The following is a 26440-nucleotide window of genomic DNA, read 5'->3' as shown; positions in this document are numbered from 1 at the left end:
TACTATTTGCCATGAGAAGAACCTGCAAACAATCTGAGTATGCAACAGCAGAGATGTGACTGAAAAAAATCATTATAAAACCATACAATGGCCATTAAAATTAGTATGTTCTGAAGAAATGCTTAGAGATTTAGGAAAGTGGTTAATATATGCATGAATAAAAAACAACCAGAAGGAAATAAACCAGTATTGGATATTTTTTATATAAAGCCATAGGTCAGAACCAGTGTCACTCCCAATGAGTCAGTGAGCACAACTAACAATAAAAATAATCAGAACCATACAAATACATATATTTCATTTAATCCTTAAAAGAGCCCTGTGAGGACCTATTTTTATAAACCAAGTCACTTAATCACAGAGTAGACTCTTTTATCCACACCCTCAAAGAAACTTAAAAGAAACTTTTAAAAAGCAGACTTTTTTTTTAAATTTAAAGAAAAAACAAATGGACAAGTTGGCTATGATGAGAAATTTTTACATGGAAAGGTCAAAGAGTGGAGAAAGGAAGGAAAAGATGAAAAGAAGGGAGAAAAAAATTTCAATTTTAAAATAGCTTTAGTTCCAGAATGAACTATTTTTAAGAACAATGATACAGGAGTTTTTAACCTATGTTTAGAGTTCTTGTGTGTGAAGTGGAATGGGTAAAGAAATTCCTGATGGAAAATTAAGGGGCACCCAGATGGCTCAGTTGGTTAAGTGTCCGACTTTGGCTCAGGTCACGATCTCACAGTTAGCTCGTGAGTTCAAGCCCTACAGTGGGCTTTGTGCTGACAGTTCAGACCTTAAAGCCTGCTTTGGATTCTGTGTCTCCTTCTCTCTGCCCCTCCCCTGCTCCCTCTCTCAAAAATAAGTAAACATTAAAAAAAATTTTTTTAAGGAAAATTAAAGTACACAACAATAGATAACCCTTAAAATAAACTCATGTGGGGGTGCCTGGGTGGCGCAGTCGGTTAAGCGTCCGACTTCAGCCAGGTCACGATCTCGCGGTCCGTGAGTTCGAGCCCCGCGTCGGGCTCTGGGCTGATGGCTCGGAGCCTGGAGCCTGTTTCCGAGTCTGTGTCTCCCTCTCTCTCTGCCCCTCCCCCGTTCATGCTCTGTCTCTCTCTGTCCCAAAAATAAAAAAAAAAAAAAAAAAAAAAAAAAAAATGTTGAAAAAAATAAATAAATAAATAAACTCATGTGTTTAGACCCAAAAGAATCAGAGAGATCTTAGAGAATTTTGAAAGTACACATATAATCACTGAACCACTGACAGAAATGTTTGGTGTAAGTTAAAAAGTGAATTCTAGAAGGAATGCATTATTAGGCGGGAGGTTACTTTCCAGAAAAAAATCTAAATTTTTAACAAAGGTTCACTGGTATGTAGTAAAGAATTTCATTATTACTAAGTGCCAAGAAGAGTTCACCAGGAAGCCGAATATTAGAAAGTAATTGTGTAGCCATAACATAAGAAAGAAAACGGGGGGCACTGGGTGGCTCAGCTGGTTAAGCTTCTGACTTAGGCTCAGGTTATGAACTTGGAGTTCACAAGTTTGAGCCCCGTGTCAGGCTCTGTGCTGACAGCTCAGATTCTGTGTCTTCTGATTCTGTGTCTCCCTTGCTCTCTGCCCTTCCCCCACTTGTGCTGTCTCTCTCCCTCTCTCTCTCTCTCTCTCAAAAATAAATAAAAACATTTAAAAAAATTAAAAAAGAAAGGAAATGAATATGAGTTATTTTAATATAACATAATTCTGTGTTGGAACTGAGTGAACTTCTATTAAGTTGCCTATGTTCAACTAACTCTCAAGCGCTTAAAAATTAGGTGATGTAAAATGCCATCAAAATTTCCAACGTTAACCAAGTAAAAAACAAATGAACAAACAAAAACCAGTAGAAAAAAAGAAATGAAACAACAAACCCAACAGTAACTGAAACTGGGGAGACGACAAAAGCAGATAATAACACATTAACAGGGGCGCCTGGGTGGCTCAGGCTGGTTACCTAATTACCTATCCAACTCCTGATTTCAGCTCAGGTCATGATCTCACGGTTCCCTGCTGACAGCACAGAGACTGCTAGGGACTCTCTTTCTGTCCCTCCCAATACATGCACGCTCCCTCCCTCTCCCTCTAAATAAATAAATAAATAGATAGATAGATAGATAGATAGGTAGGTAGGTAGATAAATAAATAAGTAAATAAATAAATTTTTAATGTTATGATAATACTTACACGTAAGAAAATAATGCATTAAACAAAAACTGGCAACCAAGCAATAAAACAGAAAATTTTAGAAATAAGAGCAGAAACTGTCCCAGTCTGAGCTATAGAATTCAGCTCTTCATCCTGCTTCCAATTCCTTAGAATTCTGAGAATATCACAAAAACTCCCAAATCTGGAAAGAAGAGATCTTTTTATCTTTTTGCTTTCCTGCCCCCTTAATTTGTTATTTTTCTGCCTAAAGAGTAATACCAGCTTCAGGGCAGAAAAAGGAACAAGTAGGATACAAAAACAGGAAGAGTGAAGAGGTGCTGACTCTTTGGAAGTCAAGGAAGGATCTAGGCTAAGAATGAATTGTATAAAATCAGGGTATGCTCCCATAGGAATGAGACATCCCACATAGTTGACAGATTAAAACCTAGTACAAGGCATTTAATCAAGTATTAAAAAAGAGAGCTGAATCTGGGGTTTTACAAAAAAACTTATACCGCCCTAGCTGAAATTTTACACTGTACCCTTGCCATTCCCTCTGGCTTCCAAAAGAGGCAAAAATACTTATTAGCCCTCACCTACCTCAATATAATAAAGGCTTTATATGAAAAACCCACAGCCCATATCACACTCAATGGTGAAGAACTGAGAGCTTTTCCCCCAAGGTCAGGAAAAAGATGAGATGTTCACTCTCACCACTTTTATTCAACACAGTACAGGAAGTCCTAGCCACATAAAACAACATAAAGAAATAAAAGACATTCAAACTGGTAAGGAAGAAGTAAAACTCTATTTGTAGATGGCATGATAACTACATATAGAAAACTCAAAGACTCCACCGAAAAACCACCAGAGGATAACAGCATACAAAATCAAGCATTGTACAGAAATCTATGGCATTCCTATACACTAAAATTGGAGTAGCAGAAAGTGAAATTAAGAAAACAATTCCATTTATAACTGCACCAAAATTAATAAAATATCTAGAAATAAACTTAACCAAAAAGTGAAAGACCTGTACTCTGAAACAACTATAAAACACTGATGAAAGAAAATCACAACAATGTAAAGAAACGGGTCAGAAGAACAAATATTGTTAACTTTTTAAAAAATGTTTTTATTGGGGCGCCTGGGTGGCTCAGTCGGTTGGGTGGCCGACTTCGGCTCAGGTCACGATCTCGCGGTCCGTGAGTTCGAGCCCCGCGTCGGGCTCTGTGCTGACAGCTCAGAGCCTGGAGCCTGCTTCTGATTCTGTGTCTCCCTCTCTCTGACCCTCCCCCGGTCATCCTCTGTCTCTCTCTGTCTCAAAAATAAATAAACGTTAAAAAAAAAAAAAGTTATAAAAAATGTTTTTATTTATTTTTGAGACAAAGAGAGACACAGCATGAGCAGGGGAGGAGTTTAAGTTAAAAAAAAAATCTTTTTAAAACAGACACATGGGGCACTTGGGTGGCTCAGTAGGTTGAATGTCCCATTTCAGCTCAGGTAATGATCTCAGAGTTTGTGAGTCCGAGCCCCATATCAAGTTCACTGTTGTCAGCACAGAACCCACTTCGGATCCTCTGCCCCCCTTTCTCTACCCCTCCCCAGCTTATACTCTCTCTCAAATAAATAAACATTAAAAAAAAAAAAAAAGACACATAGATCAATGGAAAAAAACAGAAAACCCAGAAATAAATCCACAATTATATGGTCAACTAATCATTAACAAAAGAGGAATGAATATACTATGGGGAAAAGACAGTCTCTCCAACAAATGGTGTTGGGAAAACTGGAGAGCTACATGCAAAAGAATGAAACTGGACCACTTTCTTTTACCATACACAAAAATAAACTCAAAACGGGTTAAAGACCAAAATGTGAGACCTGAAACCATAAAAATCCTTCAAGAGAGCATAGGCAGACGTTTCTGTGACATCAGCCATAGCAACATTTTTCTAGATATGTCTCTTGAGGCAAGGGAAATAAAAGCAAAAATAAACTATTAGGACTACATCAAAATAAAAAGCTTCTGCACAGTGAAGGAAACAAAACTAAAAGGCAACCTATAGAATGGAAGAAGAATTCTAAAGTTAAGGCAGGAATGATTTCCCATTATGAAAAAATTCAAGACAATACAGGCTGTAAGAACTTATTTTTGAAAAAACTTGACAATAAAACTCAGTCAATTTAAGAGATGATATAAAAAACTTACTGGAGAAGCTGTGGTAAGAGGCCTGGTAGTGACCATCTAACAAACTGAATACAGAACTCTGAGGAAGTGATTATGTTTTTACAAACCTGAAAAATGTAACATGAAAATTTTTTTTAAACACTGGATAGCAGAAATGGGGTTGCTAAGGTTTTTATAGCAGAACTCAATATAGATTTTGAAGCATTTAGTCAGAAACATAATAGTTTGCCACCAAACAGTAATTACACATAAATCCCTTCCTTGTAGAAGGGATTTTCTTTGGCTAATCACTCTCTCATATACTGATAAAAGTGGCCTCATACTCCAACCCAGACAGGGAACATGGGTGTGTCTGAGTCAATTAAGATAAATCTATTCTCCTTAGCCACTGACTGCTTTAGGTCTGGGATAGGTTTGGGTTGGGATAATAAGACAGAAGGGGACATTTTCTGTGAGATGGCTATGAACTGAACATCCCATTCTTAAAAAGGTACTCCCTTCCTGCTTTCGGATGTTCAAGTATTAGGTCAAGATCCTGGGAATAACTGCAGCGACCTGGCAATCATGCCCAGAAAAGCCAAAAGAACCACAAAAACACAATGCCCTGCCACTCTTGGACCGGCTATTGTGAAATTAACAATCTAGAAAAGTCTAGCCTCTGAACTTCTTATGCCAAATAATAAATTTCCTGTTCCTTTAGCAATATTCTCTAACAGCTGAGAGCATCTAAACTGGAAAGATAATGGTGTTTTTTTTATAATATCCATTTATTTACGGAAATAATATCTTTTGTGATAAGGAAATTTTATTTGAAGTTCAATTGTGGTATCTATTTTGCTTCACTTTTTCTTCTATGTACCTAAATCTGACTTTAATATTTTTTAAGTATTAACAGCATTACATCATCTTAACAAAATAACTTTTATCAACCTAACCATCCTTTTTAATGTTTCTACATGTATGTATAAAAATGACATCTACAATGTTTTACTTAGTAGGAATGATGGCTATTTCTGGATGGCAGATTCAGGAGTGGGTTTTGGGTTTTTTTATTATTATTAACTTGAAATGGTTAAAATGTTCTCTCTTATTTGAGTTTTTGTAATTACATATGACTTAACAAAAAGAATGGGTTAAAATGAGGTATGCCAGCTATCCACCAAACCCATCTCTTTATCTTCCTGAGACTATATAACTAGACACTTCCCTCAGTTTCCTTTGCATTTATATGCAGCTATAGAACTTTTAGGTTCTAGCCAAATGCAATCTGAATGAAAAAGCATGGAAGTCACCTCTGGGCATGGTCCTTAACAGCCCCCAACAATTAAGTGTCCATGCTCCTTCCTCTTCCAGAGATTAATGCAAATGACCATGGCAGCCATGCAACACAGAAAAGAAGGCTAAATCCTAAGATGGAAAGAACCTAATTTCCCGATTCATGACCTGGAAGAAAGCTGTCTGCCAATCAAGATCACCGGTTTTGGACTTAGCTGTGAATGAAAAATTAACACTATATTAAGCCAACTCATAATTTGAGAACTGTTAAGTGTTGGGAGACAATTCTATAGGAGTCTCTACTGTTTTCTCTGCATGTCTTAGGAGAGAGGCAATGCCTTACCCATTGTTTTAGACTATCTTTTCAAGGTTGTTTGTATAATGAACAGAATCGTAAGACAGTGTCTACCTTGGGAGCAAAGGGCAGCCATGCTTACTGTCCATTACAAAAGATTCAGATGCCCTAAACTCAAGGTTTTTCTACTACAATGCAACAGATGGCATAAGCAGATGTCACGTGGCCCTCTCTGTGTTGCCTTATGGAAACTGGGTCTTGGGCGAATGGTACAAAAATACTGATACTCTGGCCTGTGACTCATGTAAGTAACAAACTGGCCTTCATCCCTGACCCAGAATTCTTCTGTCTCCTAAGCAGTTACAAGTAGGGTAATCATGGACCTCTTTCACAGCCCCTGACAGCTTGGTGATGAGAACATGATGCCATTAGAGAGAGACAGGGGCTTCTGGAAAAGTAAGGATAAGGGTGCCACAGGCCAATTAATGGGATCCAAGAGAAGTCTATGGGAACGGGTAACAAACATATCAAGTAAATTATATGGGCAATCAGGCAGTAAATAAACCGTCCTCCATTTTATTGTTTTATAAGGAGAAGGATTTGAGGAGATGGTTGCAGGTTGAGAACTGGGAAATACAGAGAGAGCTGTCCAAATGATGTTCTGGTGGTTGCTAAACGTTCTCCAGAGAGAAAGACTTCCTTGACAATACACCAGTTGGCTTCAGTTCCATCCAATTTTAAGAGTAAGATTCATTCATAGGTTCTATGATCTATTGATATAGATTCATCCTTGGAGGACAAAATGCTCCAACCCTCTTGAGGTAACAGTTACAGAGACACTGACCTCTACTGAATAGGAAAGGAGGAAAGCTAGCATGCAACCATAGTGGACAGAAAAGAGGCAAATCTTAAAAACTCTGATTCACTTGAAGAAGAATGGCATCAGCAAAACTGTAGCAAAACACCTCCTGCAGGCTATCCTGCCAACTTGATTTTCATTTAGAGATGACAGTAAAAGATCTCAGTGGGTCCTGGCTGTTTAAAGGAAGTTCCAGTCCTCTCAGGGAGATTTTCCAGAGATAAACCAATTCCCATGGAAAAGTACAGTTGAGACCTTGACTAGTATTCAGGCTCTTAATGCCCCCAGATTGGATTTAAAATGCTAACAGAGCATTTACAGTGTGATACAGGTCACCACTGGATAACGAGAAATCTAGCTAAATTCTTACCAGTTGGCAAAGCCACCCTGAAACACTCTCCCAGCCCTTATGAAACTACCACCTTACTGAAAGTAGGTGAAAACTTGAGAGGCTACTTTAGTAATGGGGTGGCAGATATTCCAGATTAAGGCAAGCTCTCCAAAAGAGGTCCCCACTATGTTAAGCCAAGATCTAGTCAACCAAAGGGTAGAATCTGGCTGCTAAGTCAAGGGGTTCCAAGGGTTGAAATAAATGGTATCAATCACAAGGACATCACTTAATAGGGCATTGTGAGTTCTGAAAAGATGGGAAATTTATTTGAGTGACTCATGAGCAGTCACCGTGCCTTTCAAAATTGAAAGTAAATACAAAGGCATATTTAATGGTACAGAGCCACTCTCTACCCCCACAACCTCTCACTCTTCCCCAACCTCCTCATCCTTTAAGGCAACACCAGTTTTGTGAAGAAGAAAAACGATTAGAGATGGCAATGAGGTTTCCCTGTCACCAAGAAGGAATCAATCAATGACCATATATAACCATTCAAGTATGCTGAGGAATGCGGAGAGAAGATACCCAGATCACTATCTTATCTGGGCCATTAAAGAAAAAGGCACTAGGATTCAGTGGACAGATTCAGTAGGGCAAGGATGCTAACATGACTTTGTAGGCCAAGCCTTTGGGTAATTAACTATTCTTGTGCTGCTTATATACCTAAAAGTGTAGCAGGAATTGATATGACACCCAACCTAGCAATAATCTTTGTATTTTTAAAGAACTGTTAAAAATGGTAGGGGGTGGAGGTGGGGAGAGGGAATATGTGACAGAGGCTGTATGTGATCTGCGAAGCGTAAAATATTTACTATCTGGTTCTTTACAGAAAAAGTTTACAAACTCCTGTGTTATATGCTTGTCATTACCCACCCTGTAAGTGCCAAACAGTATTCCCCCAATCAGGAAGTGCTAATGGAACATAAAAATAGTTTCCCAAACCATTTCCTTTCCCTCAGTGGCCCAAGAGAAATGGAACAGAAATTCCAGGAGGACAAAGGGAAACCACAACCTTGATTAAAGACTTAAAGTAACAGATGTGCTATCTCAACACAAAAACCTTGCAAGGCCACTGGAAAAAAAAAAAAAGGTGAACAGGAGCTAGAGACTTAACAATAGTAAATTACTGTCAACTGAGTTAGTTATTGCTCTCACAGTCACAGCTGCTACAGACTTAATCTATTACAAGGACTGATGGTACTTGCTAAGTTGTCCCGGACACTGCCAATGCCTTCTTTGCCATACCACTTATAACCAGAGGATCAAGTCAGTTCATGTGCATACTGCAAGGCCTCCGATAGAAGTCTGCAGCGCTTCCTCAGGACAATCTAAATCCCCTTGCCAAATGTCACACATTGCAATAGGTATGCCAGGATTTAGTGTCTCTCTAGCCTCTGATTTCCAAAGCTTTCGCTATGGGCTGTTGAGTCAGTAGCATCACTCTCAACACTCTTCCTTCGATGTTATCACACCTCTCCCACCAAGGCCAGGTGAAAACCACAATAAAATTCAGGGACCTGCTCAACAAGTGAAGTTATTTGGAACTATGTGAGATTTACAATGTCTGATCCCTCGTAGGTCTCTTGATACCCTACCCCACTATCAAAAAGGAGACTAGGCGTCTTGTTGAACTTTTTAGGTATTAAAGCCTCTATATGATTCATTGGCATTTTACTTGTTCCTTTATATCAGCTCTCCTGCAAATACGCATTCTTTGAGAGGAGCCCAAACCAACAGGCTGTGCTGGAATCTGTGCAGCAAGCTATATTCTCTACCTTTAGGGCCCCTCATTATGCATTTGACCTAGAAGTTTCTGTGACTGATGATTTTGCCATTTTCAATCTCTGGCAAAGCACGCGCACTGAGGTTTTAGACTTCTTGCTGTCCTGACACAGCTATCAGTGCACCGAACTATATGCACTTAAGAATGGTTAAGATAGGGGTGCCTGGGTGGCTCAGTCAGTTAAGCTTCTGACTTTGGCTCAGGTCATGATCTCACGGCTCATGGGTTCAAGCACTTCATCGGACTTTGCACTGACAGCGCAGAGCCTGCTTTGAATTCTCTGTCTCCCTCTCTCTCTCTGCTCCTCCCTCACTTGTGCTGTCTCACTCTTTCTCTCAAAAATGAACGAACATTAAAAAAACTGGAGTGCCTGGGTGGCGCAGTCAGTTAAGCATCAACTTTGGCTCGGGTAATATCTCATGGGTCATGAGTTCAAGCCCTGCTTTAGCTAAGCTGGAGCCCCACTTCAGACTCTGCACTCTCTCTCCCTCTCTCTGCCCCTCATGGGATTCTCTCTCTGCCTCTCTCTCTCTCTCTCATGCTCTGTCCGCCCCCCAAAAAAAAAAAAAAAAATTAATTAAAAAAGAATTAGAGGATTGTTTAAAAAAACAAACTTAAAAAAAATGGTTCAGATAGTAAATATTACATGTATTTTTATCATAGTAAACAGAATTAGGAGTTAGAACTACTATGCAGAGAGAAATATAGGGCCCAAGGCATTATCATTATCATAGGAGAAGCAAAATAAGCTTGTACAGAGAAGTACAAGTGGCTGGAGAGCGACCCCAAACTGCTTTTATTAAAATGTTCTGTCTATATGCTACATACTTCTTTTCCATACATTCTCCCCTCTTAAATGAAATGCTAGAACTAAAAGTTTGAGATCAATTTGTTTCTGAAACTGCCTATTTGTGAAGTGAAAAACAACAACAAAAATCACTTGCTTTTAAGATACAGCTATTATGACACAAAAGATCTGATAAAACAGTAAGGTATTGTAAAACTACTTTGTACTACTTCTGTCACAAATTATCACTTGAGGTTAATACCCCCTTTAAAATTTTAAGTGAATCAGGGGCGCCTGGGTGGCTCAGTCGGTTAGGCGTCCAACTTCAGCTCAGGTCTTGATCTCATGGTTCATGAGTTCGAGCCCTGCATCAGGCTCTGTGCTGACAGCTCGGAGCCTGGAGCCTGGAGCCTGCTTTGGAATCTGTGACTTCCCCTCTCTCTCTCTCTCTCTGTCCCCTCCCCAGCTCATGCTCCGTCTCTGTCTCTCAAAAAATAAATAAACGTTTCAAAAAAATTTTTTAGTAAAATAAAATTTTACGTGAACCAATGATAGCGTGAATCATCAGTGATAAAAATACCTCACATGATACAATAAGGTAGTAGCATATAAAATTAACATATAAAAATCTATAGTCTTTATACATACAGATGATAAAATTACACAAGTAGAAAACTCCTTTTAAAATAAGAAAAAATAAAATAGTAAGAAAGGGAATTTGGTGGCAGCATATAGCATACAGTTTCCCAATCTGAGTCCCCACATAAAAAGAAACAGCTTAAACAAGAAAACCAAAATCCGTGGACTAACATTTACAACAAAACCAATTGTTCAAAATATCGCCATGAACTCCAAAATACACGCAGGTTGGGACAAAGCCCTACAGACATGCATGGTAACAGTATTTGTGAGGGGAGAAGGAAGTAGCAAGTAAACCCCCAAATCAACAGTCTCCACTGGAAAGCACTGGGGGCCAATGTGAGAACAGCATCTGAGACAACGGTTTTGTCCTTGCCAATACTGGACAAATGTAAGAGGCCTACGGAGAAGAAGGACTGATCTAAGTCTCAAATCACCCTTCCAGGCAGGGGTCCATTGTAAAACAGGGACACACGCCAAACAGAACTGGCTTCTAAGTACCATCTCCAGTAAAAGAATATGATATGATGATATTTTCTTTTAAAGGAGGTGATGCGCTGTGAACAACACACCCCTTATGTGGTAATTCTATCAAATATATTTAACCTGGATCTAAACAGGAGGTGTAAATAAATAAGAAAAATCCCTGGAGAAGGATAATCTGTGAAATAAATGGTCTGGACTCTTGAAAAATATCAATGTCAAAAAGGTAGAAAAGCCTGGAGACTGTTTTTAGATTATAGCAAATTAAAGAGAAATAACTAAATGCAATATCTGATACTTCACTCTATCCTGAGTCAATTTTTCAAATCAGCTATTAAAGTAAAGCTATTACTGGGACAAAAGGAGATATTTGGATATGGACTATGTATTAAATAGTGGTTATATTTCATAATTAATTATGTTTTATTTCCTAAGTATTTAATGTTATATCAAAGTAGTATTATATTATATTACACTAATACATTAAATATAATCAACAGGTGATCATTTATAACATTAATAATTAATGAATAATGTAATACATGACTTTCCACTACATTAATGTTATGTTTCTTAAGTAAGATAGTTACATTGCAGCAATGTAGAAGAATGTCCTTAGGAGATGCATGCCTATTTAGAGATGAAGTGTCACCATGTAAGCAATTGATTCTCAAATGGATACACAAGGTTTTTTAAATGTCTCTGTATTTTATACATATGTATAAAGATAAATCAAATGTGATGTAAAATGTCAACAATTGTTGAATCTAGGTTAAACCTACATAGCTGTTCATTGTACTATTCATACAAATTTCTTGTAATATTAAAATCTTTTAAAATAGAAAGGTAAGGGGTACCTGGGTAGCTCAGTCAGTTGAGCATCTGACTTTGGCTCAGGTCGTGATCTCACATTCCATGAGTTCGAGCCCACCTCTGGCTCTGTGCTGACAGCTCAGAGCCTGGAGCCTGCTTCTGATTCTGTGTCTCCCTCTCTCTCTGCCCTTCCCCTGCTCATGTTCATGCATGCTCTCTCTCACGCTCGCTCACTCTCTCGCTCTCTCTCCCTCTCAAAAATAAACATTTAAAAAACTTAAAGAAAAAATAGAAAGGTAAAAATAACCTGGTATATAAGTTATTTAAAAACAAACTAAACAATATTTAGGAAATAGTCTTAAAAAAAAAAAAGCTAAATATAGTATAGCTATCATGGTTAACACCTACTGACTTTTCTTCCAGTCTTTTATAAATAAAATTATGAAGCAAAATTAGGAATACAATTTTTTTAATTAAAACAATTTTTAATTAAAGGGGTGCCTGGGTGGTTCAGTCAGTTAAGCATCTGACTTCAGCTCAGGTCATGATCTCACAGTTCCTGGGTTTGAGCCCCGCGTTGGGCTCTGTGCGGACAGCTCAGAGCCTGGAGCCTGCTTTGGATTCTGTGTCTCCCTCTCTGTCCCTATCCCTCCCCTGTCTTGTGCTGTCTTGAAAATAAATAAACATTTTTAAAAATTTATTTAAAAGTGTTTTTAACTAAAAAAAATTTAAGTGCATATTGCATCTTTTGTATATATACTGCATCTTTTACTCCTATTAAAAGGCCCTTCCCCCATTATTTGTCTTTTAAAATCATGGATTTTAAATATAATAATATTAATAATATTAACTAACACTTAAGATGCCTTTCAGTTTTCTGCACGGACAACCAGATTTCCAACTAGCACTTCTAAGACGTGCCAAGGCAGGGGTGGCACCTGGGTGGCCCAATCAACTGAGCATTGGACTTTGGCTCAGATCATGATCTCACAGTTGGTGGGTTCGAGCCCGACATTGGGCGCTGCACTGATTGTGTGGGGCCTGCTTGGGATCCTCTGTTCCTCTCTCTCTGCCCTTCCTCACTCTCTCTCTCTCAAAAATAAGCAAATCCTAAAAAAAAAAAATTTTTAAGAAGTGCCAAGGCATTTTTACATGCATTAATTTACTTAATTTTTACAACAATCCTATGAGATTAAATACTAATATCACCTAGACACAATGAGAAACGTGAGGCACACATATCCCACTCCACACAAGTCATAACTTTTCATTTATTCTTGGCCATTTATATCATTTCTAAAAATTAGATGCTATAAGTAGCTAAATAGTGATAAATAACCATCTTACATATACACCTTAAAGTAATTATCTAATACTTATTTGGGGGAAAGAATATGAACTTTAAGCTCCTGACATGCCATATTTAACAGATTCTAACTAACTTATTTAAACCTATAAAATGGACACGTATATTACAGTGATCCTATGTCACAGTTTACTTGGCATCCTTTTTTCTTTCTTAGTGGTATGTATAAATCAGTGACAAGTCAAATTAGATGAAATACAGTAAACATCTTTTCAAAAAACTTCACCTATTTACTCAACACTCTCACTGCGTGTAGCTCCATTTCTGAAACATACAAAAGTCAAATGAACAGAGCACAAAAGTTTAAAAATATAAACTGAGCTTTCTCACTATTATGTTCCCAAATGTCTAACTTTGGACAAACTGTTTAATATCAATGAGACGCTCTACATTTTTAATTTGTTTTCCTAGGAAATGAGAATGGTGTCTGAAATTCAGTAGATGCTTCATAAACGTTTATCAATTAAACATGCATGTCCTTTTTTCTTCAACTATGAAAAAGGAAATTAAACTGGATAGTTTAACATAGATAATATATTGACAAATATTTGTATTATAATAGTAAAACAATTCCTTATAGCCACTTAATCTCCATAATGCTATGGTTTTTAGATAGCTGGAATATAACCCTAAACACCTAAATGTATGTAAGCATTTGAGTCTTAATGTCTTGTGGAATCTCAACCTTACGAAAAATAATAACTCTATAGACTAAAGAACTTAGCCTTCAACCAATTCAATTAGTCACAAAAGCCCATTTCACGGACATGCCATTTAATTGATGCACACTGTATTAATGTTTGTCTTCAACATCTAAATTCAAGAAAAATTTCAAAAAGGTTATTCACACCGACTTGTAATTTTCACTTGTCATCCATCCTCTTTGACAAGGTATCTATCCCTTCTAAGCTACACACTCTTTATAAATCCCTTCTCCCAAACATTTACTAGGCTAAATAACAACCTCCTGAAACACTGTATAAGATTCATAAGGAAAAAAAAGGTTCCCAAGATTCTTTGCACTAGCATTCTTTTTAGAACATGAAAAAACTTCACCATGTGTACTCATACAAAAGAAAAGTTTTGTAATATATCTGATTTATCTAACTTTTAAAGAAATGTGATTATTAAACCTCCAAGAAAAAGACAGGAAGATATATGAAAAATAATCCATAGATTTTGGGGTCAGGCATACTTGGTCTTAAATCCTGGCTCTGTCATTTACTAGTAGGTATCTCTTGTTTTTGTCTGCCCATGATTTTTCTTTAGGTAACTCTTCCCTACTCCATGTAAGACCTTCAACCACAGTATCCCAACAGCCCTGACCACAAGACCACAATTAGCCAAAATAAGGTTAATCCTAGGTAGACAAATCTCACAATTCCTGAACATCCTCAATTCCAATAGCATTCACTTAAATTCTCTCTTCTTCAATATGCGTATAATAACATCTTGTGCCAGAAATTACGAAGGGTCTACTATCCTATTTAACAAGTGAGCTGCCAGCTTCATGGATGCTGCAAGAAGACACCAGAGTCCTGGTTATACACAAAGGGCTTTATTACTCACAACAACAGGAGTAGCCAGAATGTCAGCATTTCCACGGGTTCCCCAAGTCCCAGTTTTAACACGATGACCTGAAAAGCATCAAATGATGCTTGCACACATAGTGGGTTTCATTACAGGAGAGGAACTTTGGGCTTAGGAAACCCAATTCTGAACAGTAAGCAGGCCTACTGCCAAATACCCCAGAAAGAGATATTATCTCTGTATATTTTCCATGGCTATAAGCACATCTTCCCTTTGCTCTTGATGACGGTGCCTCCATTTTCCAAGACTGTTCATTTCGTAAACAACTCTGAAAAGATAACCTGGAACAAAGGCAGTCAAGGCCTCTATTCATAAGATGTGTGCGAATCTGAGAGACCCATGGAGACCTGTCTCGCAATAACTGATGTCAGAACGACCAGTGAAATATTAAACCACTATGATCTATACTTTCTCCATAACTTTGCATTGATTCACACTCTTACTTGTTCTTGGACCTCACTGAGTCTTCCAGACCCTTGCTCCAACATTTTGTCCAAATCTATGTGACCCTGTCCCCTAGTTTCACGTCCATCTATTTATCCAACTTGGATCCCATGACTCACTACTTTAAACACTTCTGACAACTCACTTGTTCCTTTTCCTTATATTTACACCCACTCTGCATATCAATATCTCCCTTAGGATTCTGTCCATACCTATTTTCTCTGCTTCATTATCCAGGTGACGAAGTTAAGGATCTAAATGACTCTTTCCTTCCTCCTCCCACAATACAGGAAGACATAGTATTCTTCTTGTTCACTACTACACCTTAGTATCATGTATTCCTCCGGTTATTGCCCTATTTCTTCCCTCTTATTGACATCCAAAATTCTTTTAAAAGAGTTAAATACTCTATTTACATTTCCCCATATTTACTTTATTCATCTACCAACTTCAATTAGCTTCTCCTCTGACCATTACACTGAGACTGTCTCGAACTTCTTCAGCATTAAATTCAAAAGACATATACTTGCTTTATATTAGTTGATCTCTCAAATGCATCTAATTGCTGAGCACTAACTTTCTTAAAATATTCACATACCAGATCTCTCCTAATTTTCTTCCTGTATCTATGGCTACTTCCTTTATAGAATCCTCCCTTCCCCATTACTGATGAAAAACGAGAGAACGGGAGGGAAGCTCTAATTTACAGAATACCAACTAATTAATGGATATAGAATGAATTATGGAAAATTATTTTCTGTCAAACACTATTTCAGGTAGAAGCATCAATGGATGCTAAAACCTGTGAGTGAAAAATTTAATAGGAAACAGGGTATCTGCCTAATTCTCAAGGTGGAGTAGCCAGCCTCCAAGAATATCCCATGATCTTTGCCCATAGGTAGTATCCAAATACACTGAATAGGTTGCTCTGTGTAACCAACAGAATATCGCAAAAATGAAGTGTCTTAAAAGTGGTTAAAATGGCAAATGCTATTTTATATATATTTTACCACCAAAAAAAAAAGTTTAAAAAAAGTCATTCAACAAGGGGGGGTGGGAAGGCAACATGTAACATGCAAGGCTAGGTCACAAAAAAACTGCAGCTTTCAGGGTGCCTGGGTGGCTCAGCCAGTTAAGTGTCCGACTTCAGCTCAGGTCGTGATCTAGCAGTTCCTGAGTTCAAGCCCCACATCGGGCTCTGTGCTGACAGCTCAGAGCCCGGAGCCTGCTCTGGATTCTGTGTCTCCTCTCTCTGCCCCTCCCCTGCTTGGGCTCACTCACTCTCTCAAAAATAAACGTTTAAAAAAAAAAATCTGCAGCTTTCACCTTGCTCTTAGATCACTCACCCTGGGGAAAACTAGGTGCCCTGTCACACGGCACCTAAGCAGCCCTAATGAAATACCCACGCAGCCAGAAAGCGAGGTTCTTTACTCAGCCAGCACCAACGTGCTAGCCATGGGACTAAGCCACCTTGGAAGCACATCCTCCAGCCTGAATCAAGCTTCAAGCTACTGTATTCCTGCCAAAATCCTGACCGCAATCGGATGAGAGACCCTGAGCTAGAAAAACCCTAAGTCCAAATTCCAGACCCACAGAAACTGTGAGACAATAAATGTTTATTATAGTAAAGCTACTAAACTTTAGGGGAATTTATTGTGCTGCAATAGGTAACTGATTCAGATTTTGTTATGAGGCCTGGTACACTACCATCACAAAAAACCCTAAGATGGGGGAGTGGCATGGAATTAAGCAATGGGCAAAAGCTAAAAGGACTTTCAGGAGATTATGAGGAAAGACTAATGAATACTGAAGAGACTATTACTTGAAACCTTCTGGCCTTTCAGGAAGGCTGCTATCCAGAGCATAAAACAAAGTGAGAGAAATTTAATTGTATGTTAGACGAAAAGGGGTCCTTGTTATATAGAAGCTGAAAGTTTAACAACATTGTTGCCTGTGGTAACACAGAAAGTAGAAAGTGTATTTAATGAATTGGATGATTTAACTAAGGCGATTTTTTAAGTAGTATGTTGCAAGTGCAATCTGATTTTTTGTTTAAAAAAATAAAGGAATACAGAGATAAACTAAATCAGGAAAGGTTATTTGGTGGTCCTGAAAATTCATATACTATGCAAAAAGCAGACAATATAAAAGTAAGGAATGGCTTCCAGACAAAGATAAACAGTACCACCTTTTCATGAACAACTCAACTATATAGATGGCAATCTATGAGTATCAGTGTATAATGAAGAAAATTAATCAGCTGACTAGAAGTTGAGTATACAAAAATTAATGTCTACTTAAAATCGGTAACACACTTTTAAAAGGAAACCAATTTCTGAAGAGTAACAAGGTACTGAAGAGTACTCTCAGAAAACCATTCCAGGAAGAGTAAAACAAGGGTGTGACCATAAAATCCACTGTTAAGATCAAAGCAATGTCTCCAAGAACCTGAAACAGGGCTTCATGGTCATCAAGGTCATGAAAGACAAAGAATTAAGGAAATATTCCAGAATGAACAGACTGAAAAGCTGAGGAGACATGACAACTAAATGTGATCCTGGATTGGATTCTGACCCAGAAAAAGTTTCCCCCGTCAGTATGGAGGGTATCAGTGGGGGAAATTTGAATGGGATGTGCAGATTAGCTAACGGTTCTGTAAAAAATGTTAATTTACTGATTCTGATAATTGTACTATATAATCATGTAGGAAATCCCCCTTTTTATTAAAACGACACACTGAGTAGTACACTTAGGCTAAAGGGGTATTACGTTTCTAATTTATTCTCTAGTACTGCAGAAAGAGAATATACAGAGTGAAAAAGAGGGACAGCAAAGAGGGGAGGGGAGGGACGACATGATAAAGCTTAAAATGTCAACATTTTGAAAATTTGGGTGAGTGGTACAGAGAAATGTGTACTATTTTTCAACTTTTCTCAGAGTCTAAAATTATTGCAAAATCAGAAGTCAACAAAATTTTAATCCTTCTGGCTGGCTGCCCAACACCTCAGGATGAAGGATCAAACGAGCATCACTTATAAAATCCTCAGGAACTGGCCCCTTTTTAACCAAGTGGTCTCCTGTCACTCTTCAGCCCCACCGAACACACACCCCAGGCATTCTTAACTGCTGTTCCTGAAAAGACCTTGCCCTCTCTTAACTCTTTGCACATGTAGAAGCTTAAAGCTTTAACTTGAGTGGAAGATTTCCAAAAGGAAAGTACACAAAAAAGGAAAGGGGATGACAGGTAGCTCTCAATGCTGAAAACTTTTAAAAAGATACAGAAAAGTAATGACAACTCTGTGAATGAGAGTTTGTCCTCTGAGAGCCACAGAAGTAGCCCAGTTCTCTTCAAAGAAATGAGTATTCCTACAAAACGGTAAGTCAATATCTGTGGTTCACAAAACACTAACTGCAAACCTACCTCCCACAAACACCCAGCATACACTAACAATATTTATGTTGGCAAAAGCTCCTTTATCTATTGCCAATTGTTAATAACAGTAAAGTAGAGCAAGTAAGGGGGGTGGAGAACACTGCAGGAGATAATCCCTCACAGCTACAGTAGGGGACAGAACAATTTTCTAGAAAACTTACATGGAAATGAGCGCATTTCCACATAATACATTGTCACTAATGGTGACTTTGCTGCAAAGTATTGTTAAGTATAATACCACACTTTTAATACATCATGGATTAGTTAACATTAATGAGTAGGGAGAGGATGTGTCTGAGGATCATTTGAACTGCATTATCTCAATGCATTAAATAACCACAGATTTCTAAATAAAGACCTACAAATTAACTTTCAGAAAAAAATCCTTTCTGAAGCTGGGAACCTCACAATACAACCACATATTGCCATGTCTGATACCCCTTCTCCATTTCCTAACCTTGGCCCACAATCTCACTTCTGTAAACATAAAAATATTAGGCTTAAAAGAAAATTCTGTTTTATAATGAACATTAATAGTCTTAGAGGGTAGGGGCATCTGGGTGGCTCAGTCGGTTAAGCATCCGACTTCGGCTCAGGTCATGATCTCACGGTCCGTGAGTTCGAGCCCCGCGTCGGGCTCTGTGCTGACAGCTCAGAGCCTGGAGCCTGTTTCGGATTCTGTGTCTCCCTCTCTCTCTGACCCTCCCCTGTTCATGCTGTCTCTCCCTGTCTCAAAAATAAATAAACATTAAAAAAAAAAAATTAAAAAAAAAAATAGTCTTAGAGGGTATTCTTCTTAAACAATACTTAAAGATACAAACTGTGTAATGACTGAATTAAACCCCTCCTATACATAGTTTCAATTCATTTCAAACACGTACTTTTGTTCCTTTAAAAATACATATATATGCCAACTTTTCCATTTGTATGGAAACTGTCCTTTATTCAAAGTTGTAACTCACTATTAATTTTCCTTTCTCACAGTTAATATCTAACCAGTATTGATATATCTTGGGTCACACAGAAATTCTCTGAAAAGCAAAAACTATGCACTTTTTTATGTTCTCATAGTTACATAAAAAGGTAATTTATAAACTGTTGATTTCATTTTCAAATAAGGGATCTGGATAGCACAACAATCAGTATGAAATATTCTTTATGACCACTTAGTTATAACTTAATACAAAATACTTAAAATAGATTTTAAAACATGTACCAGTATGAAGGTAGATAAAAAAATTCGAAGGGAGAGTGACTCCAACATACCTCATGAATAAGACCAAAATTCAGCTCACAATATACAGTATTCTAAAATCAGAATGGATTGTGAGTGCTACCATTCAATGCAACATTTTATAACAGGGTAAGAATATACTAGATAAACCTACTAGATATTAAAATCTTAAAAGAGATAAAGAGGCATAGGGGATGACACAGTCTATAACACCCAGTCTTTACAGCTGTATTATCACTTAGCATCATACCATAATAAAAAAAAAAGTCCCTTCCCAAATATTCCCAAGGCAAGCAACCACGTCCAACAATAAATGTATACTATGTGTACCTCCTAGCCTTTATAGATTATCAGAAAAACTATTACAAAATGAAATGTAGAAATGATTTTAAGTTTGACAACAAAATCAAGTTATACTAATCTTACATATGCCAGAAACAAAATGCAAATAGTATTCATATACTAATGAAAATACCAACTGCTAAAATTCATAGGTAAACAGTTTGACTAAATACAATGTTGTTAACCTAGTATTCAACTGTAAAAACACTCATAAAATGAAAATCTCATTCCTACAACAAAAAAGATAAATATAGTCATTAGCACTGTATTTATTAAACATTGTACTACATTTAATAACTGACCATTAAAAACAACCATGATGGGCATATATTAGGATAAACATGGTCATACCACAAACACTTCTTTAAACAAGATAATGCTCATGAAATGGCTGAAGAGAAGAATATCATCAGTAAGACTTCCCTCTTCACAATTTACAATGAGCCCTACCTATATCCCTCATTCGTGGATTAAAATAAGCTTACATAAAATCTCACAGCACTTCTTAGTAAAACTGCTAATTAAACCCAATCTGCCATTTTCCCATCAGTAATCCAAACAAGACAGCAAAATAGAACCCTATAATTGTCACTATCACAAAACCACCTCATTAAAGAAATCAAGATGAATATGTACACTTGCTGCCTATAAGGTCTATAAAACATATATATAAACCTAACAAATGCTATAAAGGCAAATACAAAGTTATAATTATTATTTCACTCATAACTGAAAACCCAAGTTCAAAATTAAAAATTTAAGCTTTAAAAATGTTTACCTTAAAAAAAGACACACACATAAATTCAAATCAAATCTGTTCCCAAATCCTAAGAATTTACAGACATGAAAAGGTTCCAAACTAGTTTATACCAAATGTTTAAGAGTAATATTACTTTCCGATTGAAGATGTCTTTTTTATCCTCACTTCATTAAAAACAATTCACAGTAGTATCCTTTTCCTATGTTGGCAATATAACCTATGAATGATTCTACTGTACTTATTATTAGTTCACTAAAAATTACTCATATCCTATCCTTTAAAATAAATAAAAACGTAAGCAGAAAAAAGGTAAGTCAGAAAAAGACAGATTAGTATCAGGCAAGCTTTTAGTGCTTTATTAAAAGATAAAATATTCTCAAATGATATTACATTTGGCCATTAAAAAAATAATAATAATAAACCATTAGCAGCACCACTGGGGGAGAAAAACAGTCAAGAATATACAGAACTTCAAAACTGTTCCATTATAAAGTGAAAAAGATGATGAGATTTTTACTTACATGTGAAATAGTCAGTTAATAATGTATAGCCACAAATGCTGAAGTCACCTAAAGATTTCACAAGATGACCACAGTAACACATGCAAGAAATCTCTCTCATGCTTTCGGTCAAGCTGTATTTCAAATTTTCAGTTGAAACAGGTACATACAAACATATTCACAAATATGGCATTATTTTAAACCTACTCTTTGACTTTATACTCTCAATTAGTCAAAAATTTTCAGTATTTCCATGTCTCAATCCAGCTATCAAGAACTTAATTTTATCTAAAAAAGGGAAAAAAAAAAAAAAAAAACTATTAAGTAGATGTGCTACATATATAGCAACAACAAATCCACTTACTTTTTTCTCTTTCTCATGATGTTTATCCTGAGAGTGAGAGGAAGAATCACTTAAACTTTGATCATATGACCTATTAGATCCCCGTTTGCTCTTTTTCTAAAAAAGAAAATATATATACATACATGTATATGTATATAAAAAATTTTTAAATAATCTGTTAGGCTTAAACCAATTCAAGTGTGCAGTACTTAAAAATGTCTACTGAAGTAAAAACAAAAACAAAAAAACAAAACAAAAAAAAACCACCTCGCTATTTCAAACTATATAATCCAGTTTAGACACCATCTATATGCTGTCTATTGCATTATAAAGGAAAATCTAAACCTAAATTTAACATTAATGCCATATTTTTGTACATTTATGAAAATGTGTGAAAATAGATTATATTTTCAAATAAGCAGGAGCTTATTTGTCACTTTATCACAAAACCACCTCTTAAAAGAAATCAACTATAATTTTCATTGTCTTCTTTAAAAAAGAAAAGGAGTTCCAACCAAAATAGAGAATGCCATACTGAAGAAGGGTGCCAAGACTAGAAGAAAAGAAAAGAAAATATTTGAAGAGTTACTTTTCTGCCACACTAGAAAAAGCAAGAAGCCTTTATATCTCATACTTCCAGTATTAGGGCATAGTTTTCTAAAAACTTGTCTCTGCAATTCATTAAGAAAAAAATTAAAGGAAATGTCAGCATTAGACCCATGCATTTCTCAAAGCATTAATAAAAGTATGCACACATTTCTGTTTAAAATACTTAAACAATTTCATAATAAAGTATGACAGTGAGAGTTATTTGAGGTATTTAAAACTGGGTGGTACCATAACTAGTTCAAATTAGACAAAAATGACTATGAAAGGCATTCAAATTCTATGCAAATGTAGGTTAAATAATCTTATTAAATTATTAGACTTTTCCTCCCTAACTAGCAAATGGGACAACAACATGTCAGTAACTAGCAATGAGAAAATTCAATTTACAGACTCTCATAATCCATTTTCATTATTTCTGAATTTTGATCTATATCATCTTCCATTTAGAAAACTAAGATTCCAAAATGCTTTTAACATCTAGAAAGCAAAATTTCCAATTTTACTATCTCAAAATTAGTCTTAAAACACTTCAATATTCTTTGTCCTTAAAAGTTTTTGATATCAAGCAATATATTTACACAATCTAAGTATTTTATATGCATGAACCAGAAGAGAATCATGAGCTGATTTCATGAGTAAGAGGCCCTTACTATTTACCTAAAAGAACGGAATAAAAAAATAGCCCCATTCACAAGGGAAAGTTAATAAAAATATAAACAAGACATTAAAAACAAAGAAGACTTAAACTTTCATGTACAAATCTGTCATCATTGAAGACTAAAAAAATAGACACTTAGGACATTAAATATCGATCCTTCAAAGGAAAACGGACACAATATATGTAACAACTAACCAAATTTTACCAACTCAATCATCTATGCTATTATGTAACAGTAAAAACTGGAAAAAATCTAAAATATTCCCAAAGTTGTATTTAAATACATCTTTCTCAACATCTTCAACCAAGAAGTTACAAAACAGCTTTGTTTCAGTTTTACGATCTCCTAGTAAATAAAAATGAAAATAAATAATAGTAATATAGCAAAAAAGATGACTAACAAGTGAGAAAAATCACCAGAGTTAGATTATAGAGTTCTTTATACATGCTTTTTCTATTAAATGTATCGTAACATTTACTATTAATTAATAGAACTTATTTTATAATATTCATCATTATAAATGAACAAAAGCAAAGCAAAATCTTTAAGAATTACTAGATCTTTTAAATCCCAGGAGAGACCATGCTAAGCAAACAATTTCACACAAAAATCAAGAGAAAAGCAACAGCTATTATGCCTTTTTTATAAAACAGAATTTTGCAAGTTCAAGATAAATTCTTACCAGCTTGCTAAAATGGTATTTACAGTAGCCACAGTATTGGACATTATCTGCACCATTACCTTCTTCTTCACAAAGTAGTCCAGCAAACTGAGCACTGAAAATAAAAGCCAAAAAATATATATAAAAACATAATATGTATACATTAAATCTCAAACTACAGTTATATATATATAAATAAATTAAAACTCACTTCCAAGCATGTAAGGTTTGTAATTAAACCCTATACATCTAAGAGAAAAGGGGGGAAATGTAAAGCTTTATTCTTACTGGGATCAAGTACATATTTTTTAAGTTACATTTGTAGCTTATAATAAACTTTTGATCCATCTACCTCTAGTAAGAATGAAGATTTATGTATGTTTTAAACATACATATATATAAATGTTTAACATTACCAAATAGACATTAAATTGTTTTAAGATACCTCCCACCCATTTTACTTCTTCACTCTATTATCACAGGTACTAACAGAAAGGCCAGGCTTCTAAAGGACTGAAATGACTTGGGATGGGATGTGCCCCATAGATGCAGATTACGTACTGTTACAAGGAAATGCTTCAGTTCATAGAACCATACAGGAGGCAAGATAAACATAAGCTGTGTTTTCCAGTCAAAAACAATAGAAGAAATGGAATCGAATCCTAAAGTTATGATATTCATTTAAAAAAAAACCCACAAAGTGCTAAAGTTTATAATCATTATCTTGTCAATTTGGCCTTCCACTTTTAACATTCCAAAGTTACAGTAGTATTAGCATATATCTTTACCCAAGAAAAAATTTTCATCTTAGAAAAATTAAGTTCATTAATAACAGAATTTATACAACCAAAAGTCTTTTCCATTCCCCAAAATTAATCTAAAATGGACTTCTTAAATCCATACACTAAAAGCTCAGGAAATAAAGCATGTGCCTATACTGGCTGCTAAATACAGACTATTTCCTAAAAGTAACAAGTCCTTGGATTACTCCCAAACTTTAATTTTGAACTGTTGTCTATTATGTTGAATATTTTATTTTAGGATAATTTTTACTCTTGAAATTTTATGCCAAAAAAGTATCTTAAGTAACTTCTTAAGAAGTAGCCACCAGAATACTGAGAATATGATAGTGACTGCTTTCCCCCTCTCCCCCACCTTCAAACATGCAGTGAAGAAACACGATCACTGATTAAAATCCTTACTAATATTGCAGGCACAGCACTAAGTTTACCTACATCAGCTCTTTCAGTCCTAACAACAAATCAAAGGTTAGGTAACAAACACCGATATTTTAAACAAAATGAAACTAAATAAAACATGAGAACCAGAATCCACCTATTGAAAATCTGCTCTGGTAAATTCAATTATTAGAATCATCTTTATTAGAAGAAACTCTAAACACAGAAATCATCCCAATAAAATTTACTGTAAATATTTGAGTACCTAAGCCTTTAATTTACAAGGTATTTCCTTGTACGAAGCACAAGAATTTCGGTTTTGTACGACGATAGAAGCATACTTACCACGTCACGTGGAAAGCCTGCCGACATCCGTGTTTATTACATGTCATGCAAGCACCGGTAGCTGCTTTGCTTTCTCGTCCTTGTTCATCACAAATGTAGCAAGTCTTAGGATAGAAAAAATAAACAAAATTAAGCAAAAACCTTACAAGTGTTCTTATAGCAATGAATCTTAGGGGCACGTGGGTGGCTCAGTCGGTCGAGTGGCCGACTTCAGCTCAGGTCATGATCTCATGGCTTGTGGGTTTGAGCCCCACGTCGGGGCTCTGTGCTGACCGCTCAGAGCCTGGAGCCTGCTTCGGATTCTGTGTTTCCCTCTCTCTCTCTCTCTCTCTCTCTCTCTCTGCCCCTCCCCTGCTCGTTCTCTCTCAAAATAAACATTTAAAAAAAAAAAAAAGAAATGAATTTTACAATTATCTTCAGAAGTCAAGATTAGGTTTACTGTCTAACCTACTTTACTTCAAAACATGAATTCATTTTTTCTGTCAGTAATCTGATTTTTACCAACATGCAGACATAAACAAGGAGAGGTAAACAGCACTAGTGGAACTTCACAAAGATCCAGTCTTCCTTAGGCTCCAATACCCTGCACAGCAGCGAGAATCTTCACAGGCACTAAGGCCAGGGGTCAGGACTTAGCCTACGATACCTTGGTCTTAAAACTTCCTCACCAATATTCAACTGATTTCTGTGACAAGAGTGTAAAAAAAGATTCGTCTTTTCTTCTGCTGGAAGTAAGCATATCTACGGGAGTTTGACACAAGGAGCTGGGACCTAAGAGATGAAGCATGGTCCTGTATGATGAGCGAAATTTAGGCCATTTCGGCTCTTCACAAGAATCCTACTTGAGCTGTCATTCAGCCTGCCAACCTGACAGACTGAGCCTGCAGGGAAGACATTTCCACTAAGGAGGTCAGAGATGCCCCCAGGAGACACCGACCAATAAACACTGCCACCGACTTTGACTTACATCTGGTCCTTTTCCCGGGTAAAAATAGCTGATAAACAGTACCACCTTTTCATGAACAACTCAACTATATAAATGGCAATCTATGAGTATCAGTGTATAATGAAAATTAATCAGCTGACTAGAAGTTGAGTATACAAAAATTAATGTCTACATAAAATCGGTAACACTTTTAAAAGGAAACCAATTTCTGAAGAGTAACAAGGTATAAGCTAGCCAACTTCAGTGGGACCACATATATTTTTAAACTTAGAGAGCTTTCCCCCGTTATGCACTGTGGTGCCAGAATAACACAATTCAACAATATTTACAAGAACACAGT

General features: G+C 36.4%; 1 protein-coding gene across 13 annotated transcripts in view; it reads right to left on the bottom strand.

Annotated features, from left to right (window-relative positions):
• MLLT10 (MLLT10 histone lysine methyltransferase DOT1L cofactor) overlaps positions 1–26440 on the bottom strand; it is a 234980-nt gene that overhangs the window by 99769 nt on the left and 108771 nt on the right. For all 13 annotated transcript variants that reach the window (XR_006204580.1, XM_042945064.1, XM_042945063.1 and 10 more), the window contains 3 exons: positions 25155–25258; positions 23653–23746; positions 21724–21819 (listed from right to left, as the gene is read on the bottom strand). Coding sequence is in view for 12 of the 13 variants with exons in the window: in XM_042945064.1 (XP_042800998.1) it covers positions 21724–21819; positions 23653–23746; positions 25155–25258 (294 nt within the window). In the remaining variant the exon portion in view is untranslated. The remainder of the gene's footprint in view (positions 1–21723; positions 21820–23652; positions 23747–25154; positions 25259–26440) is intronic.

This window comes from Panthera leo, chromosome B4 (assembly GCF_018350215.1).
Source record: "Panthera leo isolate Ple1 chromosome B4, P.leo_Ple1_pat1.1, whole genome shotgun sequence".
NCBI classification, from domain to species: domain Eukaryota; kingdom Metazoa; phylum Chordata; class Mammalia; order Carnivora; family Felidae; genus Panthera; species Panthera leo.
The sequence above is the reverse complement of the archived record's forward strand: the minus strand, read 5'-3'. Positions and strand labels throughout refer to the sequence as shown.